A 14,538-nucleotide genomic window follows, 5' to 3' on the forward strand; every position below is an offset into this window, starting at 1 on the left:
GGGCCTCCCCGCGCCGCTCCCGGGCAGGGCCAGAAGTCACCACTCCAATTCTTTTTCCAGTAGCAGTAACCAAAAAAAAATATCTTTATTAAGTCCTTAACAGAACAGAAAGCGTACACGCGCTTTAACAGAACAAAGTGTAGTACACACACTACGTATGTCATTGACACTGGAACTTCCACAGGCCTCACTTCCCACTGCTAACGTCAAACTGCGGTTTCTACCTCGACGTGTTTTAGTTACAACAACACGGGGAAAAGCCACCAAGGCACAAGCTTCACACCCCGACCCATCCCGTTCTCCTTTTGGAACCATCCTTAGAAGATTTTTCTTCCATAGCTACAATCCTGGCAGCAGTGAGCGAGTTTACTCTGCAATACAAGTTCCTGTTTATAACACGTATCTGCAGACGCTTTTAGTATCAATAGTGGTGTACAATACGTGAAAATATCCCCTCTGGTTCTTTTCCATCTCCCAGGGCAGCAAGGAAGCCTTCTTGTCTCCTCCTCTGGGCTAAGGCAGCTAGGGACTTGAATGTCTTTGGCTCATAAATAGCCAAATCAGCAATCATTTTCCTATTCAGCTCCACCTGGGACTAAATGCAATAAAATTTGTTAAGTACTCTAATTTTTAGGAACAACACTGCGGTGTTTAATGATTACCTGAGGTCTTAAAACAAATTACCTTTTTTTCTATAGTGTGGAACAATTGAGAACAATTGGAACAATTTGGAACAATTAGAGAACTGTCAGACATGACTACTCAGCCATGGATATATATCTCATCAAGCCACTGTGTAAAATTTGTTTACTGACTTTCTCAAAGTCTTTCTGGTAGAAACGAAGAACTGAAGAAGAACCTCTTACTTCATGGAAGGCCAGGTGTTACAGGTTAATCCATGGCATTCGTTTTGGTTCTTAAGACATATTCAAGTTTACTTGTGCTAGAAACTGCTTTGTGTCTTAAAATGTGTCCTGGAGTAGAGAAAGACAGACTGCAGGATCAAATACTCCTAACGACGCTAGATACTGCACGGTTTGTTTTGTCAGACTACATCTACTCAAAAGATTTCAGAGTTTTAAGAAATTAATTTGCCTGGCACTTCAGAAAACCTCTATGAGACATTTTCTCCAATTTGTTGTTTCGAAGTAATTATTCTTCGAGCACCATCCTTACCTTAAGCAGATTGCTTATGAAAGCTGGGTATTTCAAACCATGTTCAAGAGAAGCTGCTTCAATCCTTGTGATCCAGAGCTAGAAGTGTAAAAATTAACATGTTGGATGATAAAATACTTTAAAAGTAAATCTTTTGTCATGCTGATCTGCTCACACTTAGTAAATATAACGTTTTCAGACCTACAGTCTTCTCACTGCAACATATACACGTACGAACTGCAGAATGCGAGCTGTTTCACACCACAGAGGGACTACACTTACTTTAAACTCTAATTTTTCACCCACTGGTAAAACATTTTGAGAGAAGGAAAATGTAAGGAAAATGGCTACTTCAGTTCCGCTCTTCTCCCATTTTAACGTTCACATCTAACATTTTGCTCTTTACCGCTCTCAGGAATCTCTTCTTCTCTCTTCTGGCCTTTGTAGACTTCACAAAAGCCCTCCGAACACTTCGTACAGCCAGCTTATAGCAGCGGTTCTTCCTTCCACGAAAATGCTGGAACGAAAATAAGATGTTCTTGTTCAGTGATCTTTAACGCTGTTAAACCCTTCAGTAATACTGATCTATGCTCGTTTGCATTTCACAACTCTTCGTAACAAGGATCACAAAATACTTCACAAACATCCGCCAAGTTTTCACTTGGCATATAGTGAAAATATTCATTCCTTGTTTTATAGCGTGGGAAACTTGAAGCTGAAAAGTTGGAGAGGGCTGAAAAATTTCAGTCCAGCAGGAGGGAGCCAAAACCAGACCTCATTTTAGGCTGTGGTTCCAGGGGGAAGGCAACCACAAAATCACCTTCAGTGCTTTCAGCCAACCCCTAAACTCACACATTTATTCTCATTCCTGAGCTGCCCTCTCAGTTTTGTCAGTATGAATACAGGGATGGGACAGGAGCCTCTGATATGTCAAAAACATTGCAGTTGCCCAAACAGAAAGCATAATGAAAGTTTACTGGAGCTACCACTGACACCCATCTAACTTGAGATAGGAAGAAGTAGCCAGTGCTGCACAGTCACAGAGAAATAACTAACTACTAGTGGGACTGTGGGCAGCTTAGGCACTACAAGTGCAAGATACTGTCACTTGCTTCAACGTTTTCCATATCAATACTACAGCAAGCCCAGGATGCTAACACTGCCCTTGAAAAAGGTTCTTCCCAAGCCTAGGTACAACAGCCCGAACTTCAGCTGAAATCATGTTGTGAGGCCGTCTCTTTCACCTTCTAAAATGCACTTGAGGAGCAAGGTTAAAATCTTTTTTTCCCGGTTGAAAAAAAAACCCAAACAATAAAACCCGACAACCAACACCAGTCCAGAGCGTGCTGTATTTACAGACTGCTCTTGCCGTAGTGCTTGTGTTCCTTCCACCACAGGGAAGGAACTTTTATTCATACCCATCCACGTGCACACACGTGCTGTGTTATGGCACAGATACCAGACGCGTTTATGGCCTCCAGCTTTAATCAAACACAGACATTAGGAATTAATTCCTTACTGCGAGAGTGGTGAGACCCTGGCCCAGGTTGCCCAGAGCAGCTGTGGCTGCCCCCTCCCTGGCAGTGTTCAAGGCCAGGTTGGATGGAGCTTGGAGCAACCTGGTCTGGTGGAAGGTGTCCCTGCCCGTGGCAGGGGGTTGGAACTGGATGGGCTTTAAGGTCCCTCCCAACCCAAACCAGTCTGTGATTCTAAACATACACAGAAGACGCTAAATTCACCCTCAGGGACCCCCGCCGTTCCTCGGCACAAGCGCCACTGCGCTGCCTGCCCGCCCCGTGCTGCGGAGCGACCCGGGGACACCCGAACGGGGCGACAGGCCGCCCGCTCGCCGCACCCGGGCAGGACGGGGCAGCCCCGGGAGGTGGCCGAGAGCCGAGCCGCTGCCGAGCGGGACTGGGCGCACTCACCCGCGCATACTTGAGCACCTCCTGCACCCTCCAGAAGCGATCGGTGAGGCGGCTGCGCAGCCACCGCGCCGCGCTCAGCACCACCATGGCCGCGGCAGCGCGAAGCCTTCCGGGGCGGGGACGGGGGGGGGCGCGGCCCCGGCCACGGCCCTTCCGCTGGCCCCGGGCCCTCCGCCGGCCGCCAGCCCCTGCGCCGCCTCTGTGGTACACTGGATGGCGGCGGGGCCGTGAGGGTGCCGCAGCGGGGTCCCCGCTCCTCCTTGCTGCGGGTGCTCGCTGTGCGGTGCCGTGCTGGGCTGCTTCTGCCCCTTGCCCAAATCTGGTGAAAATCCTGTCAAATTCCCCCAAAGGTGGTTACGGAGGTGGCCAAAGCGGGCCGGATCCGCGCCTGGCCGGGGGAGCAGCCGCACAGCGAAGCTCCTGCTCGCCGCTCCATGCCGTGGGGTTGCGCTCAGGGAACTGGTGCCCAAGCTCCCTGAGTGAGAAGGGGCTGAGCTGCGTGGAGGTGTCCGTGGCATGCAGCTGGGTGAAGGGGTGTGTGGCAGACTCCAGCGCTTACCCCTGCCCCGCAGCGCACGGTGATTTAACTGATGGGACGCGCTCAGTCCGTGTTGCGTCATCTAGAACTTGCCACGTGAAAGAGTTAAAAAATGGTCACCTTCCCTGCCAGCCCTTCTGTTTCAGGGCGAGAGAGCAGGATGGCAGCTCTCACGGTGGGCTCTTTCTGAGCTCCATCCTCTGCTTCCCACCTTTATACACACCAGGCCAAGAGCTGCTCCTCCATCCCGCAGTTCTTCCACTTGAGGAGAGGAACGTGTCAGCCCATCTTACACGGTCACAGCTTTGGGAGGCCTTTCTGTGACAGCGTGATGGCAGGACAGGGCCCAGTCACGGGCGACGGTGGCAGGGGACCTGCGACAACAAGGTCCCAGAGTGCTCAAGCTAGAAACGCTAAAGCAGCGTGAGAAGTTTTTGTGTTGTTTTCGGTGACTGGAAGAATTCCGTAGTGGGTAGCACGTCTTACAGTGTCCTTCTGTGTGCAAGAGTCTGTGAGATGTACAATGAAAATTTATGAACAGTAACAAACCAGAAGATGGTGCTGTCATTATAGACAGGGCAAAAATTGTTTCTTAGCAGCAAGAAATTCTCTCTGCCGTCAGAGAACTAATTAATTTATCTGATCATCTTTAATCATTACCAGTTTCAGCACCTCATAGCAATGATGCTCCTGTTAGAAATTGCTCAAGAACTTGCACCATCATCAAGACATCTTTCCCGCTTCTAGGCAGGTACTTGTTAAGGATGTGGAAATTTCACAGAACTAAGAGGCTTGGGGAATCTTTGTTAATGTCACTGCGGTTTGTTTGACATGCAGTTCACTTGGTTATTAGAAGAATCATTAGAATGTGTGCTTTTTTTCCCAAGGAAAATTTTCTAAGAAAAATACCTCCTGTTATTTGTTCCCTGTCATATTTAAGAAAAAAATTGCTCTTGTGCCACTTGGTAAATAAACAAGATTATATTGGAGATACTGGCTCCCACTTTTATTTCTCCTTACCAAAACATCACAAAGCAGCTAGAATTTTGCATAAATAATAAACCTTCCATCATTGTTGCTGCACTTTGGTCTGAAAAGATCTTTCACAACTCAAAGCGGGATGGTGAGAGAGCTGCAGCTCAAAAACCGAGTCTGAAGAATGAAGTGTGTGCGCATGGACATGAACACTCTTGATTCACATACACAACTATCTCCACAGCAAAGCCATTCATTGAGCCATGGTGTGTTTGGGGTGCAGCAGCCCAGACGTCCCCTAGCCCTAACTTGTCATCTGGTGGAGCTCTTCTAATGGGTCACCATGAATGTATCTAAAAGGCTACATAATTGTGCAGATATCACTGAAATCCTTAAATAATATTGGTCATATGAGGCAGATGAAATAATTGATAATTGCTGTGCCTTTGCTACAAGAATATCAGTATGTTCTGCAAACAGTAACAGTGATGACCGCAGAGAACAGAAGATTTCTGAGGTGTATAGTGATTATAATCAATTTCTCTAAGGTTTTTTAGTCTAGAGAGAAACTGTAGAAAATGAATCAGAGGCAGAATAATTAAAATTAAAAAGGGACCATCTTGACCTGGGAATATATGGTTTGAGTGTGGCTCTGGGGTGCTGTGTGCTAAATCACTTCAGTAGTGAGACGGATGTAAAGGATTGGCTGGCACAGCAAGCAGCTCCAGAATCCACTCTGTAAACAGAGCCGTGTTGCAAAGCTCTCAGAGCCAGCTCAGAAAGGAAGACTCTGCGTGTGTTTGAGTGCTTGTGACTGCAGGCAGCTGAGAGCAGTGAAGCCACACACTGCTCCAGTCTTTGCTTCCAGCTCTGCAAGGTGTGGGCAAGGACTCCAGCAAGGCAGGGAGAGGAGAAACGGCTGCTCTTTATCTTCACTGGTCACGTCATTTGGATGAGAGTTGAGCAGGAATATTTACTTGGGTACAGGGTGAAGAGCATGGAAAAATGATTTGAAGTCAAGCAGCAGTCTGAAAGTGCCTAAGCCTGATATACTTAGCAAACAGCAGTGCTCAAAGGTGGAGGAGGGTACTAAAGCTAGGCACTCTCTGGAACCAAGCAGCCTATCAAAGCTAAGACAGCAACTGTTTGGAACCTCTTGGGTTCGTAATCCTAGGAAGAACTACAAATTCAGGAGTACTGTGGATTCAAAAGCAAAATAATAGCTATTGCCAAACTTCCAGCAGCCACATCTACTTTGAAACTGAGGTTGGGACACTGCTGGAAAACATTCTGGAAGGAAACAACCCGTGCTTGCCAGGTCCTGGGAAAGCAGGTGGCCAAAAGAGGACTTTCCTTCCTTGCTCCGTTGTGATCTCTGGTTAAGGAAAAGCCTCTGCCAATTACTTCCCAGGTCTGTTGCCAAAAGCAAAGAAACCATTTTGGATAAGAGCGTGGGTTGATTAGCAACTTTCTTGAAGAATGTCTGGCCAGGACACTGAGGACTTTGGAGCAGAAAACCTCTCAGACAAGTCTCAGATGATTCCTAGCCTCCCGCCGTACGACATAGATGACCAGCTCCTTCCCAGGGAGCCACGGAGCGCCTGCTGCTGCCTGGCATGGACCCTGGTGGTCGTCACCATGAACTCCATGGTCTTTTTCATGAATTTACTCCTGATGTTTGTTATCTTCACTGTTGTGCTGCTTCCTACCATTGTGGTGGTTTACTTTGGCTTCCAGTGCCACTCCCGGGTAAGTCAGTCCTGCGGACAGCCACCTCCGAGGCAGAGTCATCCATAAGGGTTTTATTGTAGCCCATGGGGAGCGGCGGCTGTAAAGGCAAGGCTGGGCTCCCTGAGCTTTGGCTTTGTTTTTGTAAGGGATGTGTATAGGTTTATTTCACGGGGTGGAGAGGTGGGTGTGTGCGTAGACTGGGCTGACAAGATCAGGTTTATGGCAGTTCATGCTGACCTGCGGGCTCTTGGTTGGACAAGGGAGAGGTCTCTCTGCTTGGTGGCACAGCTATCAGCAGGGCTGGCGTGTGCCTTTGCCTAGGAAAGCACAAGCTTGATAGTTTCTGGACTAATTGTCTTAAAGTACTTACAAATTTCTTCTTGGTGTATTTCTGTACGTATTTTGGAATCACTTGATTAAGCGTGGATGTGAAAAAGCCGTTCTGTTTTCCTCACAGGCAGTGACTGTTAGACTAGCTCAATATGACTTCTCTTGCTGATTATCCTAAGTCAGAAGAGCTCTTTTACTTCCTATTTTGGGGAAAAAACCCACACGCTGTAGTTCCTTCTCCCAGCAGGGAGAATTGACTCAAAGTACAGATGCTATTGGTCTCCCCATTCCACAGCATCTGAACTAAAGGGAAGGTTATTTAAATCTTCTCAAACTGATGTATTTACCTGAGGAATATTAAAAGAATAAAGTTTTCCCCCTTCCTTTTAATGAAATCTGTGCATCCTCTCTAACCACCTCAGTCCTTGGGACCTCTGTCAGAGTGAGCAGATCCTAGCACGGGTTGTAGGAAAGGATCCAACCATGCATCAGCGGTCAGCCGTTTGCCCAGTTTGACCCATTCAGGCTCTGGTGGCTTCTGTGGAGCTGGGCATGGATGTAGCTGTGGAGGTCTCATTCCACAGTGAAGGAGGAGACTCCCTCCCTGCCTAGCTGAAGTGTGAAATCATGTTTCCCATCTGTGTGAACTGTCCTTAGCTCTGGGAGAGCTTGGCAGCACTTTTAGTGCCAGTGATATTTCCTCCGAGGAGCTGTGAATGTGTGTAAAGGTGCTTGTTCTGTAGGTGGAATCAGTTTGCTCACTTGGGCCCTCTAAACCCTGGGACACAGCAGCGTGTTAAGACGTACTGGTGGCTGCGAGCACGTACAGCTTTGACTGGGGAATGTGCTGTAACTTCCCAGTGAAGCCATCGCATTGTATTACCCAGCTGACAGCCCAGCGACACGGGTTGTCAGCCCACAGCTCCCCGTCTCTAAGCTCCCTGACAAAGGGACTGTGCAGTTATTGTTTTCTCAGTACTGATGTATCTGCTGGCCTGAGAAGTTTGGCTTTGATTTTTATTGCCCTGAGATTACGACAGCTCATAGCTGACAGGGAGACGTCTGTCACGGTGATTGTTTGGCAGAACAGGGCAGGCACAAGTGCTGCTGCTAGTCAGAGTGAAGCATAATTCATAGAGAAATCCTGTCCCTCTGGGCCAGGCAATGCCCACTGTGGCTCTGACACCTTCTGGAAATGTTTTTCTATGGGATGCAGATGTGTGTGATGCCCAACAGAGGAATGTGGGAGGCTCTGGAGAGCCTACGAGAGCAAAGGTGGCTCAGAGGGGTCCTGATCTACCCCAATAGTCGTGCAACCCTTCCTTGTGCGTTGCAGCACTTTCCTTTTACAGTCCAGGGCTGTTAGGATTTTTGCATACAAAAGGGCAGGTGTGTAGAATGACTTGTTTTAGTGAAGGGTAAGTCTTCACAAGAAATAAATTCTCCTTGGGAGGAAGTGCAGTGTGGGCCATTGCCTTGGTAAAGGGGCTGGTCTGTCTCCACAAGTGCAGTGTGGATGCAGATTCTGTAAGACATGAGGCTTTTGAGGGTGGGTTTAACAGGAGATTGCCTGTAAAGCCCTTAAATCAATTTTTCCTATGATCTGAAACCTTGAAAGTCATAAATATGGACTTCAAATTGGACCCAAAATGGGAAAAAGCGTGAGGATGGCCTCCCGGAATTACCCCTCCAGCTGCACTCTACTCAGCCTTCGCCTTGGGAAACCTCAAACTCTCCTTTGCACACACGGTTGGAGGCTTTGAGGCGATGCAAAAAGGTTTTCGAGTGCAGCCAAGTACATCAGAAATGAAAGCAACCATGTTGCTGTGAGCTCTGAGGAGTCTTTTACCGCAGACTTTATTTAATGGGCATAGAGAGGGACTGCGGCAGGATGGCTTGACGAGAGCAGTCCTTTGTCTTCAGCGACTGCTTTGCGATGCCTTCCTGGGAGCCAGAGGCTGATTTCTGCACTGCAGATCCATTAGATTGATATTTTTTATTTTTTTTTTAATATGATGGGTTGTGTTTTGAAAAAGGAAAGGAAGCCAGGGGACACGGGGGCTGCCTGTAACATTTGTTAATGCACAACAACTGAGTGGCGTGACGCGGATCTCCTGCTGCCTGGATGAAAGGAGGGCTTCAAATACCACTCAGCAAGGACCAGTTAGCGTGCTGGATGCTTCGCAGGAACATGGGGTGAACAGGCTTTCCTGGCAGATTTCGCAGCACAAAGAGGCACTAGGAGGGAGGAATGAGCACAGTGTGTGCATGGAGGGCAGAACACAGCGGGTCTGTCCCAGGGCAGGAGGCTGGAGAGCCTCCAGCCTGCGGGTAGCTGTGCCACAACCAGCCTCTGGCTGCAGAACCTAACATCTTGCTGTATTTTATTTACTTTGTTGCAATTTCTGGTGTTGTGCCACCCACATCGATGTCCCAGCAGGAGGCCTTTTTATTTGATTTCTGCTAAGCTGTGCTATTCTGATGGTTAGTGTTTGCTGCTTCAGGATCAGTGTGCAGTGCTCTTGTCTCACAGCGATGCTGGAATAACTGAAATAGTGATTAAAATGTGTTGTCAGTCATATAGAGTAGCCTGAAGATTGCTGAGCTCAGCTCAGAGAGGGAAGAGGGGTGTCTTTCTGGGAAAGCACTAGAAACTCAGGGGTACTTTGGTCACCACTCCTACCCACCACCAGGTCTGACAAGCTCTGTCTCTTCCCACAGGTCCTGCATTCAGCTGCCCGCTACTGCAAAAGCATCTTGGATGACAACAGCTCTTCCGCCCTCATTATCCTCGGCTTCGTCATCATGTCCCCTCTCATCGTGGTGGCCATGGCTATCTACTGCAGCCTGGCGAGGCGTCTCCGTCTCTTCATGTGCTTCCAGCCGTACAGCAGGGCTGTGTACAAGGGCGTGAAGTGGCGCTGGTACGAGGAGGGAGGCTTGTGCGGCTGTGCCAAGGGGTGGAACACTCAAGTCAAGGCCTGGGTATGAGTTTGCAGCACCAGAGGCCCTGCCCTAGCCAGCACTCTCTTCTCCCTGCCCTGTCCCTCCCCACCATCACCTCCCAGAATCACCATCCTGAGGTCTCTGCAGGTGAAGGCTGTGTAGTACCTAGATGTGAGAGGAAGGGAGACCTGTTAAGGAGCCATCTCCTGCAGCTTTGGCTGTAAGTGGGTGGGATTCTGCCCACCAGGGAAATACAGAAAACACAAGTCCTTGATGGTAAAGACAATGTTCAGCCCTGAAGAGAACAGGGACTCCTCCCAGTGCCTGTTGCATTCAGAGCACTGCACTGTTTCCAGTCTTGAGAGCGTGTTCTGCCTCACGTGGGACATAGAGTACATGTGTATGGGATTAAACAGCGGTGGGAGTGGCTGCAGACTCTGCTCCATGCCTTGGAGAGGTCTCTTTGGGAAGGGCAGCCTTTGGTGAAGCTTCCAGCCAAGAGGAAGCAGCTGTGGTTTTCCCAAGGGTTGGGCTGCCAATGTTTCTAACCTCTTGCAAAGGTGTCTGTAGGTCACTGCCTCTGCGATGTTTGGGATCCACCACTTCACTACACATCAGATATTCTTCCCCCACTTAGCAGTCCCTCTTTCCCATGTCTATAGCAGTGCTTATGCTCCTTTTGCTGTTCCTGAGTCAGGTCACTGGGATGCCTGGGGAAACAAATGCTGATCTTTGGGTTTCTTCCCTGCCAGCTGCTGATCTGAAATATGCTTGTCCAGTAATGGCTGATGGTTCTTAATCAGCAAATAGCTCCTTGTCCTTTAGGCTGTGGTCAGGTTGGTTTGTCTGGGGCTAAATCTGGCTGAGGATCAGGTCAGTTTTAGGATCCTGGCAGGAGGAACTGAAGAGTCATGGTGGCTGCTGAGCACCACAAGTTCTCCTGGATCTGGGCTAAGAGCTTATGTCTCTGTAGTGTTCAGTTTGTGGGGTCTGTGTGCTACTGATCACTGCAAGCTCTGTACTCCCGCTGGCTGCTGTTCCCCCGTCTCCCAAGTATAACCATTCCAAGTGTTATGTATAAATAAAGGTCATGGCAAATCTCCACTGAGGGAGTTTCTCTGTTTGTCTCTGAGCCGTTGTTCCTTTTGCTCACCTGTCATTTAATCCAACTGCTTTTATAAGGAAAGTATTCTTAAACCTAGCTATGGTGTGAGTATTGTAGTGAACCCTTCCCATTGCTGCCTCTGAGGAAGAAATTAAGAGTTATTGGCAATAGCCTTCCTAATAAAGCAAAAATTGATTTAATTTGGTATTTTACTTTACAGAGAGTTTTAATAACAAAGGGGAAATGAATGTACCTGAAAGAACACTTCCTCTCTGTAGCAGGACAGAGCTCATGTCAGATGGTTCAGGCTGTACCTCAAGGGTGTCCTGGCGTGGGCAGAGCACACAACAACGCGTTGCGAGCAGGGCCCTAGCTCTGAGGGGAAGCTGGTTTGATCCTAAATTTCCTGTCAAGAGTACAGAGACATCCTTAATATCCTCAGCCTTGGAGCAAATCCTGCGGGCAGCTGTGCCAGCCTGCCTTCCACAGGGCTGCTGTGCCAGGCACGGTCTGTGCCCGCAGATGTTGGGGGAAAGGGTGCTGCCAAGCGCTGCTTGCCTCTTCGAGACCCTCTCAGGCAGGGCTTTGTTCTGCGCAGAGTTCGGAGCATAGCTCTGCTTGGCAAGGTGCTGAAGGAGGACAGGAAGAAATGTGTCTTAACTGGGTTTTTTAAAGCCAACTATGTATGGATTTAATTTCCCTGCAACATCCTCTCCACAATTCAAAGCCACGGCACTAACCTGGTACTGATGCACCTCAGAAGACACTCAAATATACTTCTACCCAGCAAGGCTTTGGTCAGGTACAGTGTTTATTTGTGCTTCCCTCTGTCATCACTGAACGGTCCAGATCCGAAGCCAATGAAATCACTAGAAAGATGCCATGTCTCAGCGGGTGTTTAATCCTGACTTAGTCCTTCATACCCGGGCTGGAAGCAGCTGTTCTGGCAAAGGGGAAAACAGAAGAGACAGTTGCATGGCCACTCCTGTGTCATGCCTGGGAACGTGCAGTGGACCAGGTGCTGATGCAGAGCTGGACTCCTAAATCCACACAAAAATGTACACAAGGGGGAATCATGCAGCTGAGCAAAATATATGAGATCCTTTACAGGCTTTCACCTGTGTCTTGTTAATAATATGACTAAGGGGCTCATGAGGGCTGTTGATGCTGCTCGTGTGCCTCCCTTTCACCCTTCCAGGGGCTTGTCCAACACAGAAAGCTATTCTTGGTTACCAGTAGTTAGTATTTCATTTATTATCCTTTCCTCTTAATTTGTTATCACCTGCTCACACTACTCCTAAATGGCTTTGCGGCACGGTCCGCTGGAGCATCTAAGGACCCATGTCGTACACCCAGAGAGGGTTTGAGAACAAGTCCTGCAGCCCAGGGCTCAGTTGCTATAGCAATGCAGGATTCGTCATCAGCCTGCACACACGTCCGTATTTGCCACCGTTCCCAACTCTGAGTCAGGCTTCAAGGCAAATATCAGGCATCGAACTGCTGGGCAGCCCTGGGGAGCTAGCACGAGGGCCTGGGAAATGAGCGGGGCTGTGAGCACGTGTCATTGATATTTAGGCAGAAGTGGTATTTACAGCCTGTACTGTGCAAGAGCAGCACTTCGTAAAGCAGTTGCACCTACTGTAATACCGTATGTGGCTTTGCATGAGGGAGGTCACAAGGCTGAAACACTCGTGCCCACGACTACAGGGAGAGCAACTTTTCATGCCCTGGCATAGTCTCAGCACACTGGGAGGGTGGTGGAGTTGCCTAGAAAGTTCAGGAGTGTTTTAAAGCACTAATTATACATGTCTGTTCATGGCATTGGGTTTCTCCTGGGGCTGAGACGCAGACTCTTGAGGTCCCTTCCAGTCCTACACACATGATTTTCATGTTCCCTTTCTTTTCCCCTTTTATTTTCTTTTTGACTATGCAGCTACTCTGGTAAGAGACTACGAGGTTTTTGAACCAGCCCCGTTGCTGAAGGGCACACAGCTCTCCTGCCCTGCCTCGCAGTGCTAAAGCCATTCACCATCCTTAGGACAAACTCCTCTTAGTTATAAGCACCAGCTCGAGAGTTCTTCTTCATCGCCCGTGGGTATGATCCAGACAGCCCGGTAAGACATGAAGAGCTCTTCAAGGCTGTGAAAAATACCCAGAACGGCATGGTGAAAACATTTCCCTGTGCCTTGTGAAATGAACCAACCTTTCATTTCTGCAGTGTGAATTCCCAGGAGAGAAAATCACCCAGAAAGAACTGACAGTGCTGACAGTCGGTGCCGAGCAGCCAATTTATCATCAGCCATAGCAGGGTGTATTCTTAGTATGAATTATATGAGGCAGCTTCTTTGAGCCAGATTTATGGAAGGTAGAAGAGAAGTGCAATATAGCTGCGAGGGAGGGAATGAGTCCTAATGCATAAAAGGTTTATGAAAGCACAAGGAAGTGCTGTGACAGCCTGTCCAGCTCGGTGACACTGAGCCTGTTACCTCACCCCGCCGCTTCCACGGGCCTCAGCACCACTGTGGAGAAATGTTTATGGAAACTTTATATACAGATTATATATGGACTTAATAGGACAGAAGTGAACACTAACAGGTTTCCACAAGCGGCAAGAGAAAGAGCTGCTCTCAACGTACAAACCTATTAAGGGATTTCTCTGAGTTGTACTGTGTGTAAGAGCTGGGGATGAATAAGCCCAGGTGCTCCCGAAATAAAGAACAAATTCTTCCCTCACACAAGCATAGATCTGGCCTAGCGTTACTGGAGTCAGTGGGGAGGCTCTAGATTTGCAGCAGGGTAAACGAGAGCACGCTTCAGCCCAAGGGAATGCAGGACCTGTACAAAACACAGGGAAATTCTGCGCCGGTGGAAACCAGGAACTGAATAACCACCCGCGTTTGCCAGTTGAAGCGTCTGAGTCCAGCAAAAATTCTAGCTGACATGTTTAAGCCATTTCCCAGCGCTTTCAGCTGGGCACTGGTCCTCTGATGCCTCCAGTTATCAGAGCACTCGGCTGGGAGCAGTGCAAATAAGACCCATCTGTCAAGATGAGCTGAAAGCAGGAAGATATTTTCGAGCCAAGGACAACACAGCATTTATTGGGAGGATGCTGAATTCCTCCTTTGAGGGAGGCTGGCAGAAAGGAAGCTGGAACGTGCTGTGCGTACCACGGGAGGAAGCTGAAGGTGGACTGTGAGATCCAAGGGTGAGGCGACGCTGCCCAGCCGTGCCCCAACTGGGCTCTTGCTGGAGAACAAGGAATGAGCATCCTGCCTGCTCCAAGGTGCTCTGCTCATGTGGGGAGCGGTGCAGGCAGCGAGCCTGGGTGTGAGGACGAGCCCAGCTACAGCCGTGCAGCACGTAGCCAAGAGAAGGGACGGGGGCTCTGGGTTTCTTCTTGGGGTGGTCCCTCCAGCACCCAGGGCACAGCAAGGTGTGTTAAAAGGAACCAAATTCAACGCGAATTGCAAGCGCTCACACCCGGAAGGGTTCTGGTTCCTCCTATGAGTAAGAGTTACTAGTCTCTTGCAAAGTGCTCTTAGGAGATCGGCTATTGCCTTCAATCTCATCCCACGTAGTTTAATACTCCATGTGCTTCATTTTCTGTGAGTAACTAGGCTCACTTGGCAGGGATCGGCATGGTAATACAATTCCAATGACATATGCGCCGGACGATTTCTTTTGCTCTCTATATTTGTGTTAATTGTAACTGGAATGTCTTTAGGGAAATTTCCATTGTCCTCCTTCACCTCCCTTCTCTCTCACTGAGCTAACTACTCACTGATAATTGTTTCCAGCTCTGCTGGAAAATTTGGTTAGGATGAATAGAA

The 14,538-nt window shown here is 48.7% G+C and overlaps 2 protein-coding genes across 2 annotated transcripts; one reads left to right on the plus strand and one right to left on the minus strand.

The window, feature by feature from the left end:
• Positions 1 to 48: 48 nt before the first annotated feature.
• On the minus strand, positions 49 to 3,189 carry MRPL20 (mitochondrial ribosomal protein L20). Its single transcript, XM_068414958.1, has 4 exons — positions 3,084 to 3,189; positions 1,562 to 1,672; positions 1,177 to 1,254; positions 49 to 595 (listed from the first exon to the last, which is right to left on the minus strand). Exons 1-4 carry the CDS (start codon positions 3,168 to 3,170, stop codon positions 422 to 424), a joined length of 450 nt encoding a protein of 149 aa, XP_068271059.1. The 5' UTR covers positions 3,171 to 3,189; the 3' UTR covers positions 49 to 421.
• Positions 3,190 to 6,075: 2,886 nt separating this feature from the next.
• On the plus strand, positions 6,076 to 9,648 carry TMEM88B (transmembrane protein 88B). The gene is made up of 2 exons (XM_068415337.1): positions 6,076 to 6,345; positions 9,379 to 9,648. The coding sequence occupies exons 1-2, from the start codon at positions 6,076 to 6,078 to the stop codon at positions 9,646 to 9,648; spliced, it is 540 nt and encodes a 179-aa protein (XP_068271438.1).
• Positions 9,649 to 14,538: the final 4,890 nt, after the last annotated feature.

The sequence above is a fragment of the Nyctibius grandis genome, chromosome 17, assembly GCF_013368605.1.
Source record: "Nyctibius grandis isolate bNycGra1 chromosome 17, bNycGra1.pri, whole genome shotgun sequence".
NCBI classification, from domain to species: domain Eukaryota; kingdom Metazoa; phylum Chordata; class Aves; order Nyctibiiformes; family Nyctibiidae; genus Nyctibius; species Nyctibius grandis.

Bases quoted from the DNA above. Each gene is read 5' to 3' on its own strand.
- MRPL20 (XM_068414958.1), bottom strand. From the start codon at position 3,170: ATGGTGGTGCTGAGCGCGGCGCGGTGGCTGCGCAGCCGCCTCACCGAT. The intron at 1,673-3,083 runs GTGAGTGCGCCC...TTTTCGTTCCAG, and splicing joins AGGTGCTCAAGTATGCGCGG to CATTTTCGTGGAAGGAAGAA. The intron at 1,255-1,561 runs GTAAAGAGCAAA...TTACACTTCTAG, and splicing joins AGAAGAGATTCCTGAGAGCG to CTCTGGATCACAAGGATTGA.
- TMEM88B (XM_068415337.1), top strand. From the start codon at position 6,076: ATGTCTGGCCAGGACACTGAGGACTTTGGAGCAGAAAACCTCTCAGAC. The intron at 6,346-9,378 runs GTAAGTCAGTCC...CTCTTCCCACAG, and splicing joins GCTTCCAGTGCCACTCCCGG to GTCCTGCATTCAGCTGCCCG.